Genomic DNA, 20,114 nt, shown 5'->3' with positions numbered 1-20,114 from the left:
GTGGGGCAGGGGCTGGGGGCACCGGGGGTGGCTGCTGCCTCCTGCACACCTGCCCACCGGGGTCCCAGCTGCAGTTTCAGGGGGCACCAACCCCTCCTGCTCCCACCCTGCCTCCGCATGGGACCCAGGACCCCCCAACCACCCCTCTGTGCCCCCCTGAGCGGCTGGAGCAGCTCCTGCTGCCTGAGCACCGGGGAAGGATCGGGGGATCGGAGGTATTTGCCTCTTGCCTTGTAATTTATGCAAATGGGCTCTGTAATTAGCTGTAATTTCAAGGCACAGCTTGGGGTTTCAGATGCTCGTGTCAAGGAGATGCACCCCCTGGAATCCTCCAGTATCAGCGGGATTCCTCCCCATGTGTGGTCCCAGATGGAGCTCCAGCTCTGCTTGAGGTGGCTCCAGGAGCTCGCGGCCCCCCTAGACCCCTGATCCCCCCCGACCCTCCCGGTGCCCCCAGCCCTGTGCCACTGCCCCATCCAGCTGCAGGCTCCCAGCCCCCCGCTGCCCCCAGCCACGTCCCGGCAGCTTCTTCCCCCCAGCCCAGGAGCGGTGCTTTGGGATGGATCTGGAGGATCCCAGGGGAGGTCTTGCGGCCCGGTGCTGGTGGCACGAGTGGGTCAGGGCTTTCCTAGGTCTTCGTCCTTGTCCCCAGAGGAGTCACACAGTGTCCTGCTGCCCTGCAGCCCCTCCATGACCCCAGGCTGGGCCCTGGGAACAGGTGGGAAAGGAGCCATGGCAGCCAGAACGTGGGACCCCTGGCCAGAGACCCATCTCCCTCCTGCACCACCAGTCCCTGAAGCACTGGGGAAACTGGGAGGAGACCCCAGAGTGAAGGGACACGGGATGTGCCACATGTGCACGATTCACTGGGAAAGGCACATCCTTCCTGGTGGAAGGGGAGATCAGGGCTGGGGGAAATGGAGGCCAGTGTGTCCCGCTCCCCGTGATAGCACAGCTGGGATGGGGATTGGGCTCAGGCTGGGGATCAGTCTGGCCGGTACCCGAAGCTGTCCATGCAAAGTCTGCGAACTGCTCCCTGCCCTGGAGAGCTGCTGGCGGCCGCAATACGGCGCCTGGGAGGCAGCCGGGGAGCCCAGGGCCACCATCCCAGCCCAAACACCGCTCGGGCGTCCCCCAGCAGGAGCATCCCCCTTCCCCGTGGCCACAGGGATGGCCCCCGGCACCTTGTGGGCAGACACAGGGGAGGAGCAGTGGCAAGACCCTGGGGCTGGGGTCCCCCCACATCCCCCTACATCCTGCAAGTGCCCTGCAGAGCACTTGAGCACCAGAGCGTGTGTTCACCGCCATCCACGTACATCCAAGCCCTGCTGCCTGCCCTGCTCCTGCCCATCCCAGGGTCCCTGGCCGGGGGTCCCCAGCCCAGAGTGCCCATCCCGGTGCCTGGCCAAGCCATGGGGCCACGCTCAGCCCACAGGCAGCCGCGTTTCGGCAGCAGTGGTGGAGCCATCCCTGGGATGACGAAAACCAGGAGAGTTTTCCCCAGGGCGAAGGAGTTCCCTGCGCCCTCCGCCCGGCCGGGCGCTTGGCAAGCTCAGCGGGGAGATGCGGGCTCCCACGCGCCAGCGTGCTGCCGGCCGAGGTCCGGGCTCCGGCGAGGCACCAGCACCTTTTCCCATGGGCTTTGGTGGCGTGGGCTTCCCCTGGGGCCATGAGGGTCCCTGTAGGGCTGTGGCCACCAGCAGCCAGGCCCGTGCTGGCCCAGGGATTTTGGCTGTGGAAATGGGGACACGACGCCCGGTGATTAAATGGCTCCTCTGGCCTCGGAGTTGCTGTCTGGCAGATCCCAGGGGTTCTCCCTCCCGGCAGCCCCCCATGCTGGCAGCCTTGGTGGCGGGGGCACTGGAACGGGGAGGGTGGGATGCTCCTGGCCGAGTGGGGACAGCCCCAGCCGGGACCCCCTGGACCCTTTTGGGCTGCCCCAAATCCATCTGGGTCATGGTGGATCCTGCCATCATCATCCCTCTCCCCTCCACTGTGGGTCCAGCTCTGGCCCCAAAACTTGTCCCCTGCACCCGTCCCCATCCCTTTTGCGCCATGGCACAGGGCCAAGCCACAACGTGGGGGGACACACCGAGCCCCTCACCCACGGGCGACATCCCCGGGGGGTGGGAGCAGACAGCCACCTCTGCATGGCATCCCTGGGGTGGGGGGACAGGTGCCTGGGGTCCGTGGGGTGCCTGGGGGTCCCCGGGGGGGGTTGGCAGGAGGATGGCAGGAGGAGGGCAGCCACGGGCGCGGGAGGGAGGCGGTTGTTTCTTTCTTCTTTAATTACCCCCCTGTTTGCAGTGTCTGCTGCGAACTTCCCGTCCCCTCCCTCCGCTTTCATGCGCCGGATCCTGGGACCGGGAGCCGGCTCCTGTCAAGCGGCGGGGCTGGGGCTCTGCCTCCAAGGGTTAAAATCACCTGGGCCGGGGAGGGGAGGAGCTGGGCGCCGGGGAGGAGGGAAGAGCCGGGAGCCGGGCTGGGACCCAGCCATTCCTGCTCGCCCGGCCCAGTGGGTGCCCGGTCCCTGGGGAGCCGCGCGGGTCCCTCGGGGTCCCGTCGGGAGCCAGCGCCCACGCCACGCCGATGAGGACGGAGCCGCCGGGAGCTCGCTGCCGCTAGACCCGTACGTACCCCCCGGCGCCGCCCGCCTCCATCGCCCCGGCGCGGCGGGAGGGGGGGCGGCCGCGGGACCCCCGGCGGGGACCCCCGACGGGCCCGGTGCGCCGCGCCGCCCCGAGCGGCGGCTGGGAACGCGCTGCGCTTGGCTCCGCCGCCCGGCCCAGCCCAGCCCCGGCAAGTCTTTGCTTGCCACCCCGCCGCGTCCACTGGCCACCGAGCCCCGAGGCTCCCGGCCCCTTCGCCTCCCGCGACGCCCCTGCTGGGTGTCCCCCACCCCTCGCCGCCATTTACAGCGCGGAGCCCCCTCCCGTGGGGCTGCGACCCGCGCCGGTGCCCAGCCCCGGGTGCGAGGCGGGGGGCCGGGCAGGCTGGGCTCCCCCGCCCCGCCACCGCTGCTGCCCGCCTCCCCCCCCCCCCCGCCCCCGTCCACCAAAGCCCCGGGGAGTTTCGCTGCGGCCCCGCGGAGCGTTGCTGTGGGCTGGACGGTGGGTTGAGCGCAGGGAACCGACGGCATCTCCCCGACCTCACACCCCCATCACCCCCGACCCCACGGCATCACCCCCGAACCCGCAGCATCACTTTTAAACCCCACCGCGTCACCCCGAAACCGCAGCATCACCCCACAGCCGCAATCCCCGGCCCCACCACGGGTTCCGACCCACCCGTCGGGGCTCCCCGGGGGGGCCGGAGCCGGGGCTGAGGGCAGCCGCCCGCCCAGCCCCGCCGCGGGGCGAGGCACCGGCTGGGGCTGGGAGACGGGCAGAGCCGCCTCTGCCCAGCCTGGACCGTGACTCACGGGACGCATCACTCGCCGGTGCCTCAGTTTCCCTGCGGTGAAATGGCCAACGCGTCGTCGAGCCCCGCCAGGGAGGGGGACGCTGGGGGCCCCCTGGGGATTTTTGTCATCATTCCCGGATGGAAAAATGCCCTAGGAGACTCCACGCGTGGCTGGGGCAGGCAGGGCAGGGCTATGGCAGGGGGTCCTCCCAGTTCCCCCCCAGCCCAGCACTGGTCCCCCGTTCCCTGGCTTCAGAGCTGGGAAGCGTGTAGCCGCGGTGATGGTGCTCAGTGGTGCTCAGGACCGGGTGGTGGGGCTCAGTGCCTGCGGTGGGGCTGCAGCTGGAGCCCCGGTAGGACCCCCCGGGCCGGGGGGGACATTTGGGAGCGGGGTGCGTCGGGGGAGCTGTGGCCATCGCGGCTCAGAGCCCACCGGGATGTGGCTGTGCCGGGTCTGCATCGGGTGGGACCTGCCCGGGACCTCACAGAGGGTCCTTTCTCCCCTCGGGGTTGGGGGTCGGGGGGACATCGCTGACAGGTCACCTCTGTCCCCACATCCAGGGGGGGCCCTGTGCAGGGCCAGCTGCCCCCCCAAAGCCCCACGATGGGCTGTCACTATGGGGGTTCAGGGTTTTGACCCCTATCTCACACCCACGGGGAGCAGGGGGCTGGCAGGGCTCAGGACCCCGCTGGGGACCACTGCTGGGTGGGAGCGATGGACTCCTTCGGTGCCGGCCCTCTCCTACCCTGCTGGCAGCCCCAGGAGGCAGGGACAGTTCCCACGAGCCAGCCCTGAAATTGGTGCCAAGCCCCCCCAAGGGCTGGTGTGGGCAGAGCTGAGCCCCCCCTGGGGAGCAGCACCCCAAAACCCACTCGGGCTGCCAGTTCTGGGGGGCTCATCCCACCCATAACTGCCCCAGCACTGGCTCGAGGCCAAGCCCCCACGGGTGTTGGTAGTGCAGGTGGAGGTGGGGTCCGTTGGGGGGATTTTGGCACCCCCCAGCTCTTGCCCCTTTCCTTGGGGTCCCCCTGCCCTCCCTGGTGCCGACTGGCAGGGGAAGGTGGTGTCCCAATGCAGCTGGGGGGGGGTCTTCAGCATCGGAGACTCCCTCCCTGCCCAGTGCTCATAGTGCTGTGCATCAGGGGCTCTGGGGGTCCAGCCCCTTTGCACAGGGGATCCCCCCAGCCCAAAGCGTTCAGCACCCCCTGGGTGTCTCCATGGGGGTCTGCCCCTGTCCCACAGGGGCTGTGGGTGGCAGGGAGCTGGCGGGGGATAGCAAGGGGGTGGCTGGGAGTGGGTGACGGTGACAGGAGAGGACAGTGGGTGTTTGTGGGGAGGGGGTCTTGGCCTCCTCCCGCCGTGGCGCCGGTGGGAAGTCGGGGGGCGGGAGCCGGTGGCGGCAGGTGGATTTCGACACCAGGGTGGGGCCGATCCCCAGTGGGGTTTGCACAGCTCCCGGTGAGTCACGGCCGCCATGCCGGGGAGGCAGCAGGTGCCTCGGGGTCTGGGGGCGCAACGGGTGCCCCGGGGGTCCAGGGCTGCGGGTGATGGCAGCCCAGAGCCTGGCTTCAAAGGGTTGCCGGCAGCTCAGCCCTGGGGCTCCGTGGTCTCCCCGCGGCTGGCTCTGCTCCCCCATCCTGCTGCCAACCAGCCTGGGGGTGCAGCCCCCCACCCCCTGGCTGCACTTTGCCCCCCTGGCAGTCTGGGGGCTCCCAGCCTGACCAGGGGCTTGGGGCAGGGGCAGAGATGGGGGCGATGGTTTCCCAGCCTGGCTGGGTCACAGGAGAGCCTTGTGGGTGGCCTTGTGGGTGCCATGTCCCTCCGTGGCTGGTGGCTGGGGCTTGGGGATGCCACTGAGGTCCCTTTGGGACCCTGGCTGTGTTGGAGGGACATGGCCAGGGAGGTGACGAGGCAGATACCGGTGACTCCCTCAGATTTTGGAATTAGGCACAGACGTCACCCGCTAGCACCGGGTCTGCGCCAGGGGCTGGCACAGGGTCCACAGGGGCACAGGGATGGGTGCTAAGGGGTGTCCCCCCTACCTGGTGCCACACCAGGCTGCAGAGCAGAGAAACCCCCTTGGTGGGGCAGGGGTGTCGCCCAAATTTTGGGTGATGGGGTGACGCGTGCTGGGGACGCTGCCGCCTGTGTGGCATGGTGGGACCACGACAGTGTGGGACAGGAATCAGTGTCAGGGCTGTTGCTGGTGCCAACCCCCCACACTATGCCGGTGTGCACAAGAGCAGGGGGGTTAAGAGGTGCTGGGGGTTACCTGATGAGCCCCCCCATCTTCTCACAGCTCTTCTCTCCCCCCCACCTCCCCGCCCGTCCCTCCTTGGCCCTGCAGATCTGTCTGTGCCACCGCCCCGCGCCTCGGCAATGCTCACAGCCGTCTGCAGCACCCTGGGGACCCAGCCCTCCGACGCACCCCGCGCCTCCCCGAGCCACCTGGACCTGCAGCCGCTGCAGCCCTTCCAGCCCCACGGCAGCGCCGCGGCCGGTGCCGCCGACTTCACCTCCCCGCTGCCCCCCCCGGAGCTGTCCCTGGCGGGTCCCGACGACACCACGTTCGCCAACCCCGGCACCTACGATCCCCATGGCCCCCCGAGGTTAGAGCTGCCCACCGACGGCCCCACCGCCCCCGGCGCCTACGCCAAGCTGCTGCCGGCTGCCCCGGACATGGCGCATCCCTACGAGCCCTGGTTTCGGCCCCCCCACCCTGGTGCCCCCGGTGAGGAGGGAGGTGTCAACTGGTGGGACCTCCACGCTGGAGCCAGCTGGATGGAGCTGCCCCCTGGGCAGGGTGGGGGGCTGCAGGTGCCTGGGCACCCCGGGCTGCCACCGGCCCTGGGGGGGTATGGCGGGGGGGAGCACCAGCTCTGCGCCCCCCCTGCCCACCTGCTGCCCCCACCCACCCAGCATCTCCTGGGACCGGAGGGGACGAAGGCACTGGAGGGACCCCCCGAGCCCCGGGGGCCGGAGACGGAGGGCAGTGGGCGGCCGAAAGGTGCCCGTCGTGCCGTGCCGCGGGGCGGGGGGCAGGCGGCGTGTCGCTGCCCCAACTGCCAGGAGGCGGAAAGGGGGGGTCCCTGCCCCGAGGGGGCGAAACGCAAACACCTACACAACTGCCACATCCCCGGCTGCGGCAAGGCGTACGCCAAGACCTCCCACCTGAAAGCCCACCTGCGCTGGCACAGCGGCGACCGACCCTTCGTCTGCAACTGGCTCTTCTGCGGCAAACGCTTCACCCGCTCCGACGAGCTGCAGCGGCACCTCCAGACCCACACCGGCGCCAAGAAATTTGCCTGCCCCGTCTGCGGCCGCGTCTTCATGCGCAGTGACCACCTGGGCAAGCACATGAAGACACACGATGGGGGCAAGGACGGGGGCGAACCTGAGGTCAAGGGCGCTGGGGACCCGTCGGCCAGCAAGGGAGGCAAGAGGGAGTCCGAGGGGGGTAACGCCGCCCCCACAAACTGAGCTGCTGAGCCCCGGGGGGGACACGGATGGAGGTGGGGAGGACCCCGGGCGGGGGTCAGGGGGACCCTTTGGGGCCGGTCTCCGAAGGATGTTGGGGTGGGGGGCACAGGGCTGGCACCTTGTGCTCAAAGCGGTGGCAAGGCGGGGGGACCACGCCGGTGGCACAGCCCGGTCCCGCTGTGGCGGTGCTGGTTGGGGAGCGCCGGAGCTGCCCCGCGGCAGTTTCACTTGTCCCGCTCCCGCTCTCCCGCCCCGGTTCCCCCCGTCCTCCCCCAGCTTCCCAAATCTTTTTTTCGGGAGGCTGCTGGCAGGCGGCAGGGCTGTGTGGGAGGAACATCAATGGGAGCCGAAGGAGCAGGCGCTGCCTGGGCACGTCCAGCCCAAAGGGGAGGAAGGAGGAGAAAGGGAGAGAGGAGAAACCCGGGAGCCTTCGCTCGGGGAGGGCGGCTGCAGCCCCCCGGCCCCCTCCCCATGGCCCCCTCCAAACTGTTGGCGTCCCAGGCTCAGCCCCCCAGCACCAGCCCTCTTCTGTCACCACTCATGGGGCGTTGGCACCGGTCACCCTGTCCCACGGGGGGGACACGGGGGTTTGGGGGAGCCAACGGCCGCCCCGCCTCGGCTGGGGATGCTGGGCTGGCAGGGGTCCCCCACCCCCTGGAGCCCCACTTGGGCTGGGGGCTTGGGGCTGTGAATCCCTTTTTTGGCCCACACCGAGGTTAAAATGGGGAAAAATGAAGCGCTGCTCGCCTGTGAGCTGGGGGCCGTGGGGGGCGTGGGGGGCGGCGGGCGCGTGGCGTGGCGGGGGCGGTTGCCCAAGCACACACCTGCAGCTTTCCCACACCCACCGCCGCGGCCCCGGGCGGGAAGCACACGGGCGGCCGCGGTCCCGGGAGAGCCGGGATGGCCACATTCCTCTGGCCTGGCATGGCCATGCTGCCCGCCGCCCCGCGACCCCCGCCTGCCCCTCTGGCGCCCTGTGGCCGTCCCTCCCCGGGGACCCGGGATCCCCCCCCCGGGGCATGCTGCCTGTCCCCCACAGACCCCATTGCAGTCCCTCCCCGGGCACCCCCCTGGGGACTGCAGCCATCCCCCTGTGTGTGCTATGGGTCCCTCAGGGACCCCCTATCTCCAGGGGACCCCTGCTGTCCCCCCGTGCATGCTGCCTGTCCCCCTGTGGCCCCGTAGCCGTCCCTCCCCGGGTCCCATATCTCCAGGGAACCTCTGCATGTCCCCCCCGTGCATGCTGCCTGTCCCCCCGGGGACCACATAGCTGTCCCTTCCCAGGTCCCTGTATCTCCCGGGGACCCCCCCCCCCCTCCATATCTTTCCTCCCCTGGGGCTGTCCCCCTTGCCCGGGGGGACCCTGTATCTGTCCCTCTCCCCTGGCTGGTGGTCCATGAATCTTGGTTTTTAGACCTTTTGGGTCTTATCCCTCCAATTTTGGCAGAACCCCTTGGACACAGGAGATGCTGAACCTGGGACCTGGGGGGGTGTTGGGGGGCAGCGCTGGGGTCGGGTGGGATGGGGCTCAGAGGCTGCAGGGGGCACCCGAGGTTCCCCTGGCTTCTGTGCCCCCCAAACTGGCATCAGTTCACACCAGTTGGGAAAGTGGGGATGGGGGGAGATTTGGGGGGGGCTGATCTCCTGGCATGGCCCCATCCTGGGGGCTTGGGGGGGGTCATGTCTGGGGCTGTGGGGGCTGCCCGGGCTCGGAGCACCCCAGGGTCTGGGGGGAAGGGGTAGAGGTGAAGTCGAGTGGGGTCCGTGCCCAGAGGGCGCCCCGAAACCTTCGGTTTTGATTGTTTTATTATTATTATTAATTATTATTATTAATAATTATTATTATTTTATTAAGGTGAAGCCAGACTTTGCCACTCGGGCAGAGTGGACGTCTTGGGCCAAAGCTGCGGCCGTAGGCCTTATGGTTGGGGAGGGGGGGTAGGACCCCTCAAAGGGTACTGTCCCCATCCCTGTCCCTGTCCCCATTAGTACGGGGGTGCTGATGGGGCCAGGGATGGGCCGCGGGGCTGGAGAAACCCAGCACGAGGTGAAGTCTCACTGGGGGGGTCTGCGAGGATGTGGCCCCGGCCCCAGCACGGCCGCCACCGTCCCTCCACAGGACTCGGGTGACCTGGGCTGCCCTCAGCTCTTGAAGGACGTCCCCGACTCCGGCATTTGCCTTTTCCAGCACAAAATTCCCCCTCGGTGCCCCTGACCAGGATTTTATCTCTGAGGGGACCCCGGGGGGGGGATGCTCAAGACCCTCCCCAGGTTGCCACAGCATCGTGCCGGTGGCCCTTCAGATTTTTAGTAGCTGAACCCAGCTCCAGCAGCGGCCGGGGGCTTTGGTGTGACGGGGACCCTGTGCTGCAGTGGCTGGGGGAAGTTTTTTGGGGGGAGGCTGCACCAGGGGCACCCCAAGGGTGGGCTGGAGAGGGAACCTCCGAGCCGGGCGGGGGGTTTGTCCCACAGCGATGCTGGGGCTCAGCCTCACCGAGCTGCCACCTGCCCGGCTCAGAGCTGGGGGGCTGTGAGGAGGGGCCCCAGGTGTGCTTTGCCCCCACACCCCCCCCCGGGCCCTGCCTGCCGCGATGGGGCAATGAAGGCTGTAAAACCGGGTGGGGAAGGATGGAGGCCGGCTCCCACCCGCCGAAACCAGTCCAGCCTGCTGCGGCGTGGGGATCCCGGCCCTGCGCCCCGAACCGCCGCGTCTCCCACCCCCAAGCCACCTCCCCGGGGCAGGGAGGAACCGGCCCAGCCGGGGTCCCTGGGTGTCCCCCACCGAGCCTCAGCCGCAGGTGGAGGGCGGCTGCAGGGGGTGAAGGGGAGCGGGGTGGCCCGAGGGGTGCTGTGGCCGGGGACGAGGGGTGCCCCCCACCCGGCAAGGGGAGCATTTGTGCTGTGAAGAGGCTGCAGGGCTGTGGGTTTGGGTTTTGTACTGGAATAAACGCCGCGTGTTTTCCATGCCCCGGCTCTCCGGCTCCGTCTGTGCCAAGGGACCCGGGGGTCCTGTACCCTGACCCCCACCCATCCCTGCCAAGGGACCCGGGGGTCCTGTACCCTGACCCCCACCCATCCCTGCCAAGGGACCCGGGGGTCCTGTACCCTGACCCCCCACCCATCCCTGCCAAAGGACCCGGGGGTCTGGCACCCTGACCCCCACCCATCCCTGCGAAAGGACCCGGGGGTCTGGCACCCTGACCCCCACCCATCCCTGCCAAAGGACCCGGGGGTCTGGCACTCTGACCCCCACCCATCCCTGCCAAGGGACCCGGGGGTCCAAGCACCCTGACCCCCACCCATCCCTGCGAAGGGACGTGGGGGTCTGGCACCCTGACCCCTAATTTGTCCCTGCCAAGGGACCCGGGGGTCCTGCACGCTGACCCCCACCCTAGCCTGGAGCCAAAAGACCCGGGGTCTGACATCCTGACGCCCACCCATCCCTACCAAGGAACATGGGGGTCCAGCACCAGACTGGACCAATCTGTCCCTGCCAAGCGACCTGGGGGTCCTGCACCCCGACCCCCACCCTGGCCTGGGGCCTCCAGGGCTGCTGGGGATGGGGATGCAGGAGGGTCCTGGGTGGGTGGGGGTGAGCAGGCTGAGGACCAGCTGCTCCCCTGCCAGGAGGGCCCCATCCTGCACCCTCCGGTCCAGCCTCCCACACCGGGACGCGCCGGGCGGGCGCCCAGGGTCCCCCCTGCGGGCAGGGTGCTGCCCGGCAGGTCTGCCTGCATACCGCTGGGCGGGCGTGCCGTGCGGGGTGCTGCCCACGGGGGGTACTGCCCACGGGGGTGCTACACAAGTGGGGTACTGCCCACGGGGGGGGCTGCCTGTAGGGGGTTCTGCCAAGACGGGGTGCTACCTGTAGGGGGTGCTACCTGTAGGGGGTTCTGCCCACGGGGTGCTACCTATAGGGAGTGCTATCTATAGGGGGTTCTGCCAAGACGGGGTGCTACCTATAGGGGGTTCTGCCCACGGGGGTGCTATCTTCAGGGGGTACAATCTATAGCGGGTTCTGCCAAGACGGGGTGCTATCTATAGGGGGTGCTATCTACAGGGGGTTCTGCCCACGGGGGTGCTATCTATAGGGGGTGCTATCTATAGAGGGTGCTGCCCCACGGGACCTCCCCAGCTCCTCCCCAGCCCCACGGGAGGGACCTGGCGCCCGTGCCCCCGGACTCCCTCGGGGTCTGGTCCCCCCATGTCCCCCGGGGGGGGCGGGGCCGCTCCCCGCCCGCTGCCGCCGTGCGGCCTCCGGCCACGGGGCGCCGCCGTCGCCCAGACGGGGCGGGCGGGGGGGGCGGGACCAGGCGGCGGCGGGGCGAGAGCGGCGGCAGGTCCGTAGGACCGGGGCATCCCGGCGGGGTCCCAGGAGGGGGTTCGTGGCAGGGGGAGGCGGCGAGTGTCCCGGGAACCGGGACTGTGCGGGAGGGGTCCTGTCCGCGCTCGGTGCGGGGGGTCCCAGGAACCGGGGCTGCGCGGGTGGGTGGGCGTCCCCGGCCGGTGCAGAGCTGCGGGGTCCCGGGGCAGGGGCTGCCCCCCGGGCCACCCCCGGCCGGGGTCCGTGATGTTCCCCCAGGTCCACGGACCACGTCATCCCCTAGCCACCCCCTGAAGACCCTCCGTGTCCCCACATCTGCCAGCCCCAAAGGGACCCTGGGGACACATCCACGCCAGGGACGAGGGGGTGACGGGGTGACACCCCCCTCGGTGACATACACCCCCCCACCCCCTCCCCCCCCGGGTTTAGCATGGTGGGGCAGGATTCTGCACCCTCATCCTGCGACTGCTTCGTGGCACTGCCGCCGCACACCGCGACGCCCGCCGTCATCTTCGGCAAGAACGCCGACCGGCCGCGGCGCGAAGTCCAGGAGGTTGTCTACATCCCCGCCGCCACCCACCATCCCGGGGACAAAGTCCAGGTGAGACCACGCTGTGACCAGGGTGGCTCCAGGGGACGGTGCAGCAAGTGTGCCAGGTCTCAGCCCCACTCTCTGTCCCCCCCGCCCCCCCCCCCCCCCCCAGTGCACCTACCTGGAGATCGAGCAGGTGGAAAGGACCCATGCAGTGGTGCTGAGCCGTCCCGCCTGGCTGTGGGGTGCCGAGATGGGCGCCAATGAACACGGTGTCTGTGTGGGCAATGAGGGCGTCTGGACCCGTGAGCCCATCGGGGAGGATGAGGCGCTGCTGGGGATGGACCTGGTGAGGTGAGGACCGCGTGTCCCTGTCCCAGCCCAGCCGCCCCGCTGTCCCCCACCGCTGGCTGACGGTGACAGGGTGCTGCCGGCAGGGCAGGCTGGGTTTGGAGCGGGGCAGCTCTGCCCGGGAGGCTCTGCAGGTGATGGCGGCGTTGCTGGAACGCTACGGCCAGGGTGGGAGCTGCAAGGAGGAGCCGGTGCCCTTTGTCTACCACAACACCTTCCTGCTGGCTGACCGCACCGAGGCCTGGGTGCTGGAGACGGCCGGCCGGTACTGGGCAGCCCAGCAGATCAGAGGTGAGCAGGTGTTGGTTGTCCTGGGGGGATGGGGAGCCCTGTCTCCTTGCCCCTGACTCCCCACCCCCACCCCGGACTTTGCAGAGGGCAGCCGCAACATCTCCAACCAGCTCAGCATCGGGAGGGAGATCACGGCCGAGCACGCGGGGCTGCGGCAGCGAGCGCACAGCCAGGGCTGGTGGAGCGGGGCTGCCGAGTTCAACTTCGCCGAGGTCTTCTCCCTGCCGCACCAGCCCGCTCGCATGGAGGCTGCCAAGGCCCGCTACTGCGCCGGCAAGGAGCTGCTGCGGCAGCACGCAGGTGGGGACAGGGACAGGGGCCACCCATGGCTCACCCCAGCATCTCCCCACCCCCCGCGGCCGCAGCAGCCGTGGCCATGGCTGTGCTGCAGGCAGTGACGTGGCTGTGCCTCGCCCACAGGTCACATCACGGCAGAGACGTTCATGGCCATCCTGCGGGACAAGGAAAGTGGGATCTGCGTGGACTCGGAGGGGTTCCACACGGCAGGCAGCATGGTGTCCGTGCTGCCCCAGGACCCCGCCTTGCCCTGTGTGCACTTCTTCACAGCCACCCCTGACCCCTCCAGGTGAGGACGCCGGTGGGGACAGCCCCACGCTGGGGGTGACAGGGATGAGGCAGAGCCATGCCCCAGGCTGAGCATCCCTGGGGAGCAGCATCCGTCCTCGTGCTGGCCGGTCCCAGGGCCCCGGTGCTCCTCTCCGGCAGGTCCGTCTTCAAGCCCTTCGTCTTTGTGGCCGGCCTCAAGCCCGCACCGCAGGTGAGATCTCCCACCTTCCGCGACGACCCTGCCAAGCAAATCCCACGGTTCCAGAGCACAGTCGATCGGCGGCATGAGCTCTACTGCCGGCACCAGGCAGCCCTGGAGCTGATGGAGAGGGACCAGGTACTGCAGACCCTTCTGCAGCTGCCATTGCCCCCAGACCCTCACATCGCCCCCGGTGATGTGGGAGGCAGCGAGATGTCTTGAGAGCGCGTGGTCTTAGCTCTCCTCCCTCCCCAATCCTGCCAGGAGCAGGGCCAGAAGCTCCTGCAGACGCTGCGGGACCTGGAGAAGCAGGGTCTGGAGGGGATGAACGCGCTGCTGGGAGGGAAGGTGACCCCCAGCTCAGAAGAGCTGGCCGACCTCTTCTTCGACTGCGTGGAGGCAGAGATGAAGTTTTACACGTAAACCTTGCGCAGGTGGGTGGGCTCGCGCCCCCTCCCTGTGGGATTGCTCCTGGATAGGGTATGGAGAAAACCTTCCCTGTGCCCAGCCCTGGCTTCTTCACCTCCTCCCACCACAAATGTGCCAGCACAGCTGGAACAGCTCAACCAGCATCTCCAGCCCTGCCTGGGGGGTGCAGAGCCTCCAGCCCCCTAACTTGCCCTGGAGGAATCAGCAGTTTGAGAGGCAGCCATGGCCGGGAGCGCAGGTGCCGGGGGAAGGAGAAGGACGTGGAGCGGGATTTGGGGTCCTGCCTGCAGCCCTGTGTCTTTTCCCACCATCAGGCAGAGCTGCCTGTTCCCGGCCCCTCTGGGGCTGGCTGCGGGGCTGGGGGCTCCATCGCAGACAGGCAAATTGCTGTAGGAATAAAGAGGCTTTAATCCCAACTGCGCGGTGCTGTGCTGCTGCGGGTTAGCTGGGGTAACTGCCTGTTTCTCTCTCCTTCGATGCACGTCTCCTCCTCCAGAGCGTTGGTCTGGGGCTGGCTCCCACCAGTAGCTCACTGGGGCTTCAGGCAGGCGTGCTGCCTGCTGGGCCCTGGCAGAGGTGGCAGCTGTGTCCCCAGCTTTGCTTGGGGACAAGGCTGAGACCGCCTGGGTGCTGGGGCTGTGACGCAGGCTGCTCCCTCCCGGCCTGGGCTCAGCGGTGCAGGGGGTAGCAGCAGACCCTGACGCTCCCGCAGCTCCTCCAGCTCTTCCAGACGGGTCCGGTGCTCCTCCAGGGCCTCCCTCTGCCTCTGCCGCGAGCGCCCAGCCAGCTCCCAGTGCAGATCCGCAAAGAAATCTGCCAGGGACAGAGGGAGGGAGGATTATAGCAGACCTGGCAGGCCCCCCCCAGGCTCCCTGCCACTCCTGTCACCCTTGGGGACAGGCCTGCTTAACCCCCAAGTGTGTAATGTGTCCTTCAGTCTGGGCACCTTTGTCTGTAGTGAAAGGGTCGCTCGGCTCAGAAAGCAACTCATCATCTTCATCCTCACTGCTGGAAGAGCCTCCTTCCTCCTCTTCCTCACCCACGCTGGCACAGACGGGCTGGGCATCCAGCTGCAGGAGATGTGGCAGGGCTCCCACCACCAGCTCTCTGCAAGCAGGAGAGGAAGAGCAGACATTCCCCCGCCACGTGACATCGCCTCGGGGCTGGGAGCACGATGGAGTGGCACCGACCCCTCCCCAGCACCGTGCACCCCCGGCACTGCTCTGCCCAGCCCACCCCACAGCCTGGCCCAGGCAGAAAGCAGAGATTCAGCTTTCTAGGGTTTGGGTAGGGGGGTTAGGCTGTGTTTTATAATGGGGGGGGATGGCTGTAGCCTGCTGAGGGGCTCACATGGTTTGGGGGACTTGCTGTCCCCCTCTGCTCTCCCCAGCAGGCCCCCCTGACCCACCTGTAGCCGTGCTGGTGGGTGCATTCGTTTCCCCTTAAGTCCAGGAGTCGGAGGCAGCGGGGCAGCTCATCTGCAGAGATCAAAGGGAAGGCAGAAAGGTGCTGAGATGGGACCCGAGCCCTACCACACCCCAAACCCCTGCACCCTTCCGTCTCCCACAGCTCTTCACCCACTCCCGAGGTGACAGCCCTGTTGTGGGAAGCAGTCTCTTACCTCACAGCTGGGGAAAGTGAGGCAGAGAGGGCAGGAATGTGTATTGCGCATACTCCTATGTGAGAGCTGGGGTTTTCCCCTTCCCAGGCCCTCGCTGCTCCCTTTCTCACTCAAGTCTGCAAGCAGAAGGCCTGGCGCCACAACAGTAACGCTACAGGGGAAGGGAGGGGGACATCCCTCTGTCCTTCCCTCTTCTGCCAAAAAATCACACACAGGAGGAGCTGGCTGGAAGGTAGACTAAGGGTTCTCAGGGCTGGAGCAGCTTTGCCACGAGGTTGAAATCCCAAAGTCTGATCTAAGCTGCTAGAATGTTCTGCTGAAGTGGGACACAAGGTGGAAGCAGACACCTGGAGTCTGCCAGCAGAGCTGAGGCTCAAACCTGGCCACAGGGCTCCTCTGGTGTCACGCTGGAATGTGCAGGCCAGACCCAGGGGTGCTCTGCTGGGGCTCTGGCTGGGAGCTGAGGCCAAAGGCCCTAGCGGAGCCTGGACCAGGGGCCCGTTCGCATTTCCCCAGTAACCTGAGGCACCTCTTGGGCAGACCCAGGCCATGCCTGGACCTGTTCCTGCTTCCCACCTGGGTCCAGCATCTGGATCTGGTTGTGGGACAAGTCCAGAACACGCAGGTGTCGCAGGGGCTGCAGGTTCTCCACTCTAGGGATGTGGTTTCCAGCCAGACAGAGGAACCTGCAGAGCACAGAGAGAGAAGTGATGTGAGGTGGGGGGATGCCACAGCCCCCAGGGTCAGAGCCAGCAGCACCAGGCTGTCAGGGGCTGCAACACAGTCCCCCCTGGCTCTGCCAGGGGAAGCGGGGAGCCCCATACTCCTCTGATCATGGAAAAATGACTTATGTGGGGAGAGGAGCTGCCTGTACCGCAGGTTGGGAAAGCAGTCTAGATTCTCAATCTTCTCAATTTGGTTCTGAAAAAAAAAAAAACAAAAAAGCAACACATTTTTCTGCTACATGAAAAAAAACCAGACTTCAGGAGCACCCCAGGACTGTCCCAGTCTCACAGGGCAACACAATGACCCACCAAAGGAGCTTTACGAAGAGAGTATGCATTGTAGTTGGAGTTCAACTCAGTGAGCCTCACATGGGACACCAATTGTAGCACAAACAACCTAGCTGGCTGCAACAAGGCTTTTACTATCAATCATATTCTACTGTCCCTGCAGTTTCACCTTCCTGCAGAGGTCAGACCACACTCCTCCTCTGTCCAAAGACCTCTCCCACACTCCTCAGGGCTATTTAACTACTTAGCAGGAACGAGCTACAGCTGCACATCGTCCATATCAACCAACCCACTGCCTTCGAGGCAGGGCCACTGCTGCATATTATCAATGCTAATCAACCCACTGCCTTCTATTCCTCTATAAGTATGGGGCTGTGATGGCATGGAAAGCCTAGAAGCATTCAGGAGGATGCTAAGGCTCCTTGTGTGGGCTTAAAAAGCACTGAATGGCTGATGCCAGACCCTTGCTTGAATTCCATCGGTAGCATTGTCATCAGAGGGGAGCACTGCCAGACCTTCTGGCCATGTAGCAAGTCAAAACCCTGGAGCAGAGCTGGGGGTGTTTGCGGTCTCCCCGAGGAGGACTTTACCCGTGGGACCAGGGCTGATCTCTGCTGCCTGCACCTGCCATAGGGCCTTACCTGCTGCAGGTAGAGGCTGTGAATCTCCTGCAGGCTCTGGAGCCTCCCAATAGCACAGATGTTCTCCCGGTCCAAGCGGAGAGTTGAGGGGGACAGCAGCTCCATGGATCTAGAGGAAGGGGGTGCTCAGGGTGTCCTTTGGGCTCAGGGACCCCTCCCTGCCAGCCTGGGTGGCAAAGATGGGCTCTGGGCGGATCCTCACCGGCTCCCTGCGCACAGGGGCTCCACTGGCCAAGGCAGGTTCTTCATGGCAATGAAGCTGTCAGTGAGGGTCACCCCGGCGAAGGGCTGCTTACGGCCTGTGGGAAACCCCAAGTGATGCAGCCCAGGCCAGCAGGGTCCAGCCCCCCAGCTGAGCTGTGAGCAAGCCCCGCAATGGCTCACTCACCCCCAAGCAGGGTCTCGCCCTGCCCAGCCATGGTAGGGGACTTCCTGGGGTCCTTGTCTCTTCCTTGGGCCCTTGAGTGGGTGTGCTGTGAGGGCTGGCCTGCCTCCGCTGCTCTCTGCGAAGGGAAGGGTGCTGAGGTGATGGGGGGCAGAAACCTGCAGGCTGGGAGGGTCGGCGAGGACACTGCTGCCGGGCTGGGGGGGAGCAGCGCTGGGCCCCCCAGGTGGGGCAGAGAGACCGCAGGGCCTGAGGGGATCATGGGGCCGGGGTTCCCGGGCTGGGGGGCACGGAGACCCCCGGGGATGCCGGGGGAGCGCAGGCCGCAGCGTGCCCGTTGCTAGGAGACGGGCGGCCCCGGAAGGGGCAGGGCGGAAGTCGCGCGCCCCCCCCCCCCCCCGCGCGCCGCCTCTGCTCCGCGTTCCCAGCAGCCTTTGCGCCCCCGCGGCAAAGATGGCGGCGCTGAGCGGCGGCGTGCCATGGCGGAGGGGTGAGCGGCTGCTCCCCGGGGCTGCGCGTCTCCCGCAGGCTCGGGCAGGGGCGAGCGGCGAGGCCGGGCGGTGGGTGAGCGGGGGAGGGCGTGCGGGCGGCCCGGCGTGTCCCTGAGGCCCGCGGGGGCCTGGCGGCGGCCCTGAGTGCGGCCCGGCGCGCCCTTGCCACTGTGCCTCTATCCGCAGGCTGGCTGCCCGCCCTGCAGCTCGTCCGCCGCGGCTCCAAGGCGGTCACCCGCCACTGGAAGGCCATGCACTTCCAACGCCAGAAGCTGATGGCCGTCACCGAGTACCTGGCCCCGCGGCCCGCCGTCCCACCGCATTGCCTGGCCCCCAGGAAGGAGGCGAGCCAGGAGGTAATTTTCTGGCGCTGTGGGGTCTCGGTGTCTGAGGAGTCCGAGTGGCTTTGCACGCCCCGTGTGCGTGCTTTGTTCCGGGGATTTAACACAGGGTCCGCAGCACTCACCGGGTGCAGTACAGACCACCAGGACAGCCCTGCCCCAGGGTTAGCTGGGCCGGACACCTGTACGAGAGCTTTCGGGGGGGTTTAAAGCCCCTTTTCATCATGTTGTGGGTGGCTGGGAGGTGCCCGGCTGGTCATCAGGTGCTGGAAACAAGGCGAGTCCTGAGCTGTGGCAGCATCTCCCGATCCATGGCAGCATCTCCCGGCAGCAGGTCCAGCTGCAGCTGGAGTGGCAGGGGGCAGCAGGCATTGCCCCTTCCCTGTGGCCCATCACTGCTCGCTTCCCTCAGGACAATGGTTACGCCCGGCTGTTACGGCGGCAGGTGGAGGAGGTGTTCCAGGACAGTCGGATGATTGCTGTGTGTCAGTACAATTCCATGCCCGATGAGGACATGGTGCTGATGAGGCAGTACCTCCGAAAGCACAACATTGAGGTCAAGTTCGTCCTGAACGAGGTAGGGGCAGAGCTGTCGGGGCAGATCCTGGTAGGGTTGCAGGGGGAAGGAAGGTGGAGGAGGGGTGAAATGGCCGCGTGTTGCCTGCTGGGGTGAAAAGTGGCCTCTGCTCCCCTGCTTTATTCTGAGAGCTGTCTCCCCCAGATTGTCAGACCTGTGCTGTCACAGTCCAAGTACAAGAATCTCCTTCCTCTCTTTGTGGCACGCAATATCCTGCTGGTGAGCCCGGAAACGAAGGCGAGGGAGATGCTGCGGGTGCTGAAGAGAGTGCCACAGGTCAACCTCCTGGGTGAGAGCCTTCCCTGTGTCCCCATCTGCTGGCATCAGGCTCAGGGCTCTCATCTGGCGCTGGGGAGAGTTGCGGCCTCCAGCAGAGTGCACGCTAATGGAGCTGGGTCTGCGGGATCACTGCCCTGTCTGTTAAAATGAGAGGATGGATGGCGAGGGGTGGGAGCCCTGCCTGCAGGAGCAAACCTTCCCTTGTGTGCCTGTGGAAGATGAAAGGTCCCTGGCACCCCCATCTCCCATCCTCAGCTCTGTTCCTCTCTTCCAGCTGCCTGCATCGATGACACCATCCTGAGCAGGCAGGGAGTGGAGAACTTTGCCAAGCTGCCTCCTCTGGAGGCTGCCCAGGGGCAGACGGTGGGTGCCCTGGGCCTCCTGCCCTCCCAGACGTCCTCCCTGCTCCAGTGTGGCTCCGCGCACCTCACGGCTCTGCTGGATCAGCACATCCGCCAGCTGCAGGCTGGGGAGACGGGGAGCCCAGCTGAGCCCGCCCCTGCCCAGAGCTCGGGGGCTCACTGACTCTGGCCCCTGGCCCCCAGCCGGGCCCCGTGTCTTGGCTGGGAGTTGGCTCCTTCACCGGCTGCAGTTTGGGGGGTCAGGGATGGAAGGATTCGTGCCGGGTGGGCAGCTAGTGGTGGGACTTAGGGTCCAGTGGCACTGCTGTCTTGTTGGGGAGCCCCAGCCTTTCCCTTCGCTCCTGGCACAGGTGGCACTTGGGAACAACCCGGCTGCGTTCCAGGGGCTGCAGTCAGAGGGTCGCCGGGCTCGGCCAGAGGAGGCAGAGCGTGGTGGGGACCCACAGTGGTGCTGGTGGGGAGGGTGGTGGGTGCTCCGAGCCCCCTGGAGCGGGGACAGCAAGGGCGAGTGTGCTGTAATGCGGAGCTAGCCACATGGGTGGTGGAGCTAGCCATGTCGGTGGGCTCGCTGTCCTGTCCATTAAAGTCAGCTGTGTGGTGCTGAAGATGCTGGAGGCCTCGTCTTGGATTTGGGGGACGGGTGGGGGGTTCCTGCCCCCCCCCCCCGATACCATGGGGAGAGATCGGGCACTGCTTGGGGGTTGTGCTGCAGAGGGCAGAGCGGTGCTGTGGGGTGGGTGAAGGAAATCCGGGGGGGGGGCAGTGGGTAAAGCAGAATGTAGGGGCGGGAGCCCTGTGGGGTACTGCCTGCCCCCCTCCCACGCGTGG

At 67.1% G+C, this 20,114-nt stretch overlaps 5 protein-coding genes across 7 annotated transcripts; 3 read left to right on the top strand and 2 right to left on the bottom strand.

The window, feature by feature from the left end:
- Positions 1-5,782: 5,782 nt before the first annotated feature.
- Positions 5,783-6,883, top strand: SP6 (Sp6 transcription factor). The gene has a single exon (XM_040617698.1). The coding sequence runs from the start codon at positions 5,783-5,785 to the stop codon at positions 6,881-6,883; it is 1,101 nt and encodes a 366-aa protein (XP_040473632.1).
- Positions 6,884-11,187: 4,304 nt separating this feature from the next.
- SCRN2 (secernin 2) lies at positions 11,188-13,992 on the top strand. Of its 3 annotated transcripts, XM_040617697.1 has the most exons (9): positions 11,188-11,223; positions 11,637-11,808; positions 11,912-12,093; positions 12,182-12,381; positions 12,466-12,681; positions 12,802-12,967; positions 13,108-13,285; positions 13,412-13,581; positions 13,700-13,992. In XM_040617697.1, the coding sequence occupies exons 2-8, from the start codon at positions 11,638-11,640 to the stop codon at positions 13,568-13,570; spliced, it is 1,272 nt and encodes a 423-aa protein (XP_040473631.1). In that variant the 5' UTR covers positions 11,188-11,223; position 11,637; the 3' UTR covers positions 13,571-13,581; positions 13,700-13,992. The 3 variants fall into 3 exon arrangements, with proteins under 3 accessions (XP_040473631.1, XP_040473629.1, XP_040473630.1); XM_040617695.1 differs by having other exon boundaries at positions 13,412-13,992; XM_040617696.1 differs by lacking the exon at positions 11,188-11,223 and adding an exon at positions 11,245-11,264 and having other exon boundaries at positions 13,412-13,992.
- A 97-nt stretch (positions 13,993-14,089) lies between these two features.
- LRRC46 (leucine rich repeat containing 46) lies at positions 14,090-16,133 on the bottom strand (the record flags this gene model as incomplete). Its single annotated transcript, XM_040617700.1, has 5 exons — positions 14,090-14,389; positions 14,523-14,683; positions 14,985-15,054; positions 15,774-15,883; positions 16,072-16,133. Coding segments are annotated over 5 exons (687 nt in total), but the record flags the coding sequence as incomplete, so codon positions are not given.
- A 478-nt stretch (positions 16,134-16,611) lies between these two features.
- On the bottom strand, positions 16,612-17,669 carry LOC121099110. The gene is made up of 3 exons (XM_040617758.1): positions 17,240-17,669; positions 17,054-17,150; positions 16,612-16,960 (listed from the first exon to the last, which is right to left on the bottom strand). Exons 1-3 carry the CDS (start codon positions 17,496-17,498, stop codon positions 16,612-16,614), a joined length of 705 nt encoding a protein of 234 aa, XP_040473692.1. The 5' UTR covers positions 17,499-17,669.
- Positions 17,670-19,891, top strand: MRPL10 (mitochondrial ribosomal protein L10). The gene is made up of 5 exons (XM_040617704.1): positions 17,670-17,726; positions 17,914-18,083; positions 18,481-18,645; positions 18,790-18,934; positions 19,199-19,891. The coding sequence occupies exons 1-5, from the start codon at positions 17,690-17,692 to the stop codon at positions 19,447-19,449; spliced, it is 768 nt and encodes a 255-aa protein (XP_040473638.1). The 5' UTR covers positions 17,670-17,689; the 3' UTR covers positions 19,450-19,891.
- The last annotated feature ends 223 nt before the right edge of the window (positions 19,892-20,114 follow it).

The sequence above is a fragment of the Falco naumanni genome, chromosome 18 (genome assembly GCF_017639655.2).
Source record: "Falco naumanni isolate bFalNau1 chromosome 18, bFalNau1.pat, whole genome shotgun sequence".
Classification (NCBI taxonomy): domain Eukaryota; kingdom Metazoa; phylum Chordata; class Aves; order Falconiformes; family Falconidae; genus Falco; species Falco naumanni.
This window is presented reverse-complemented; position numbering and strand designations above follow the sequence as displayed.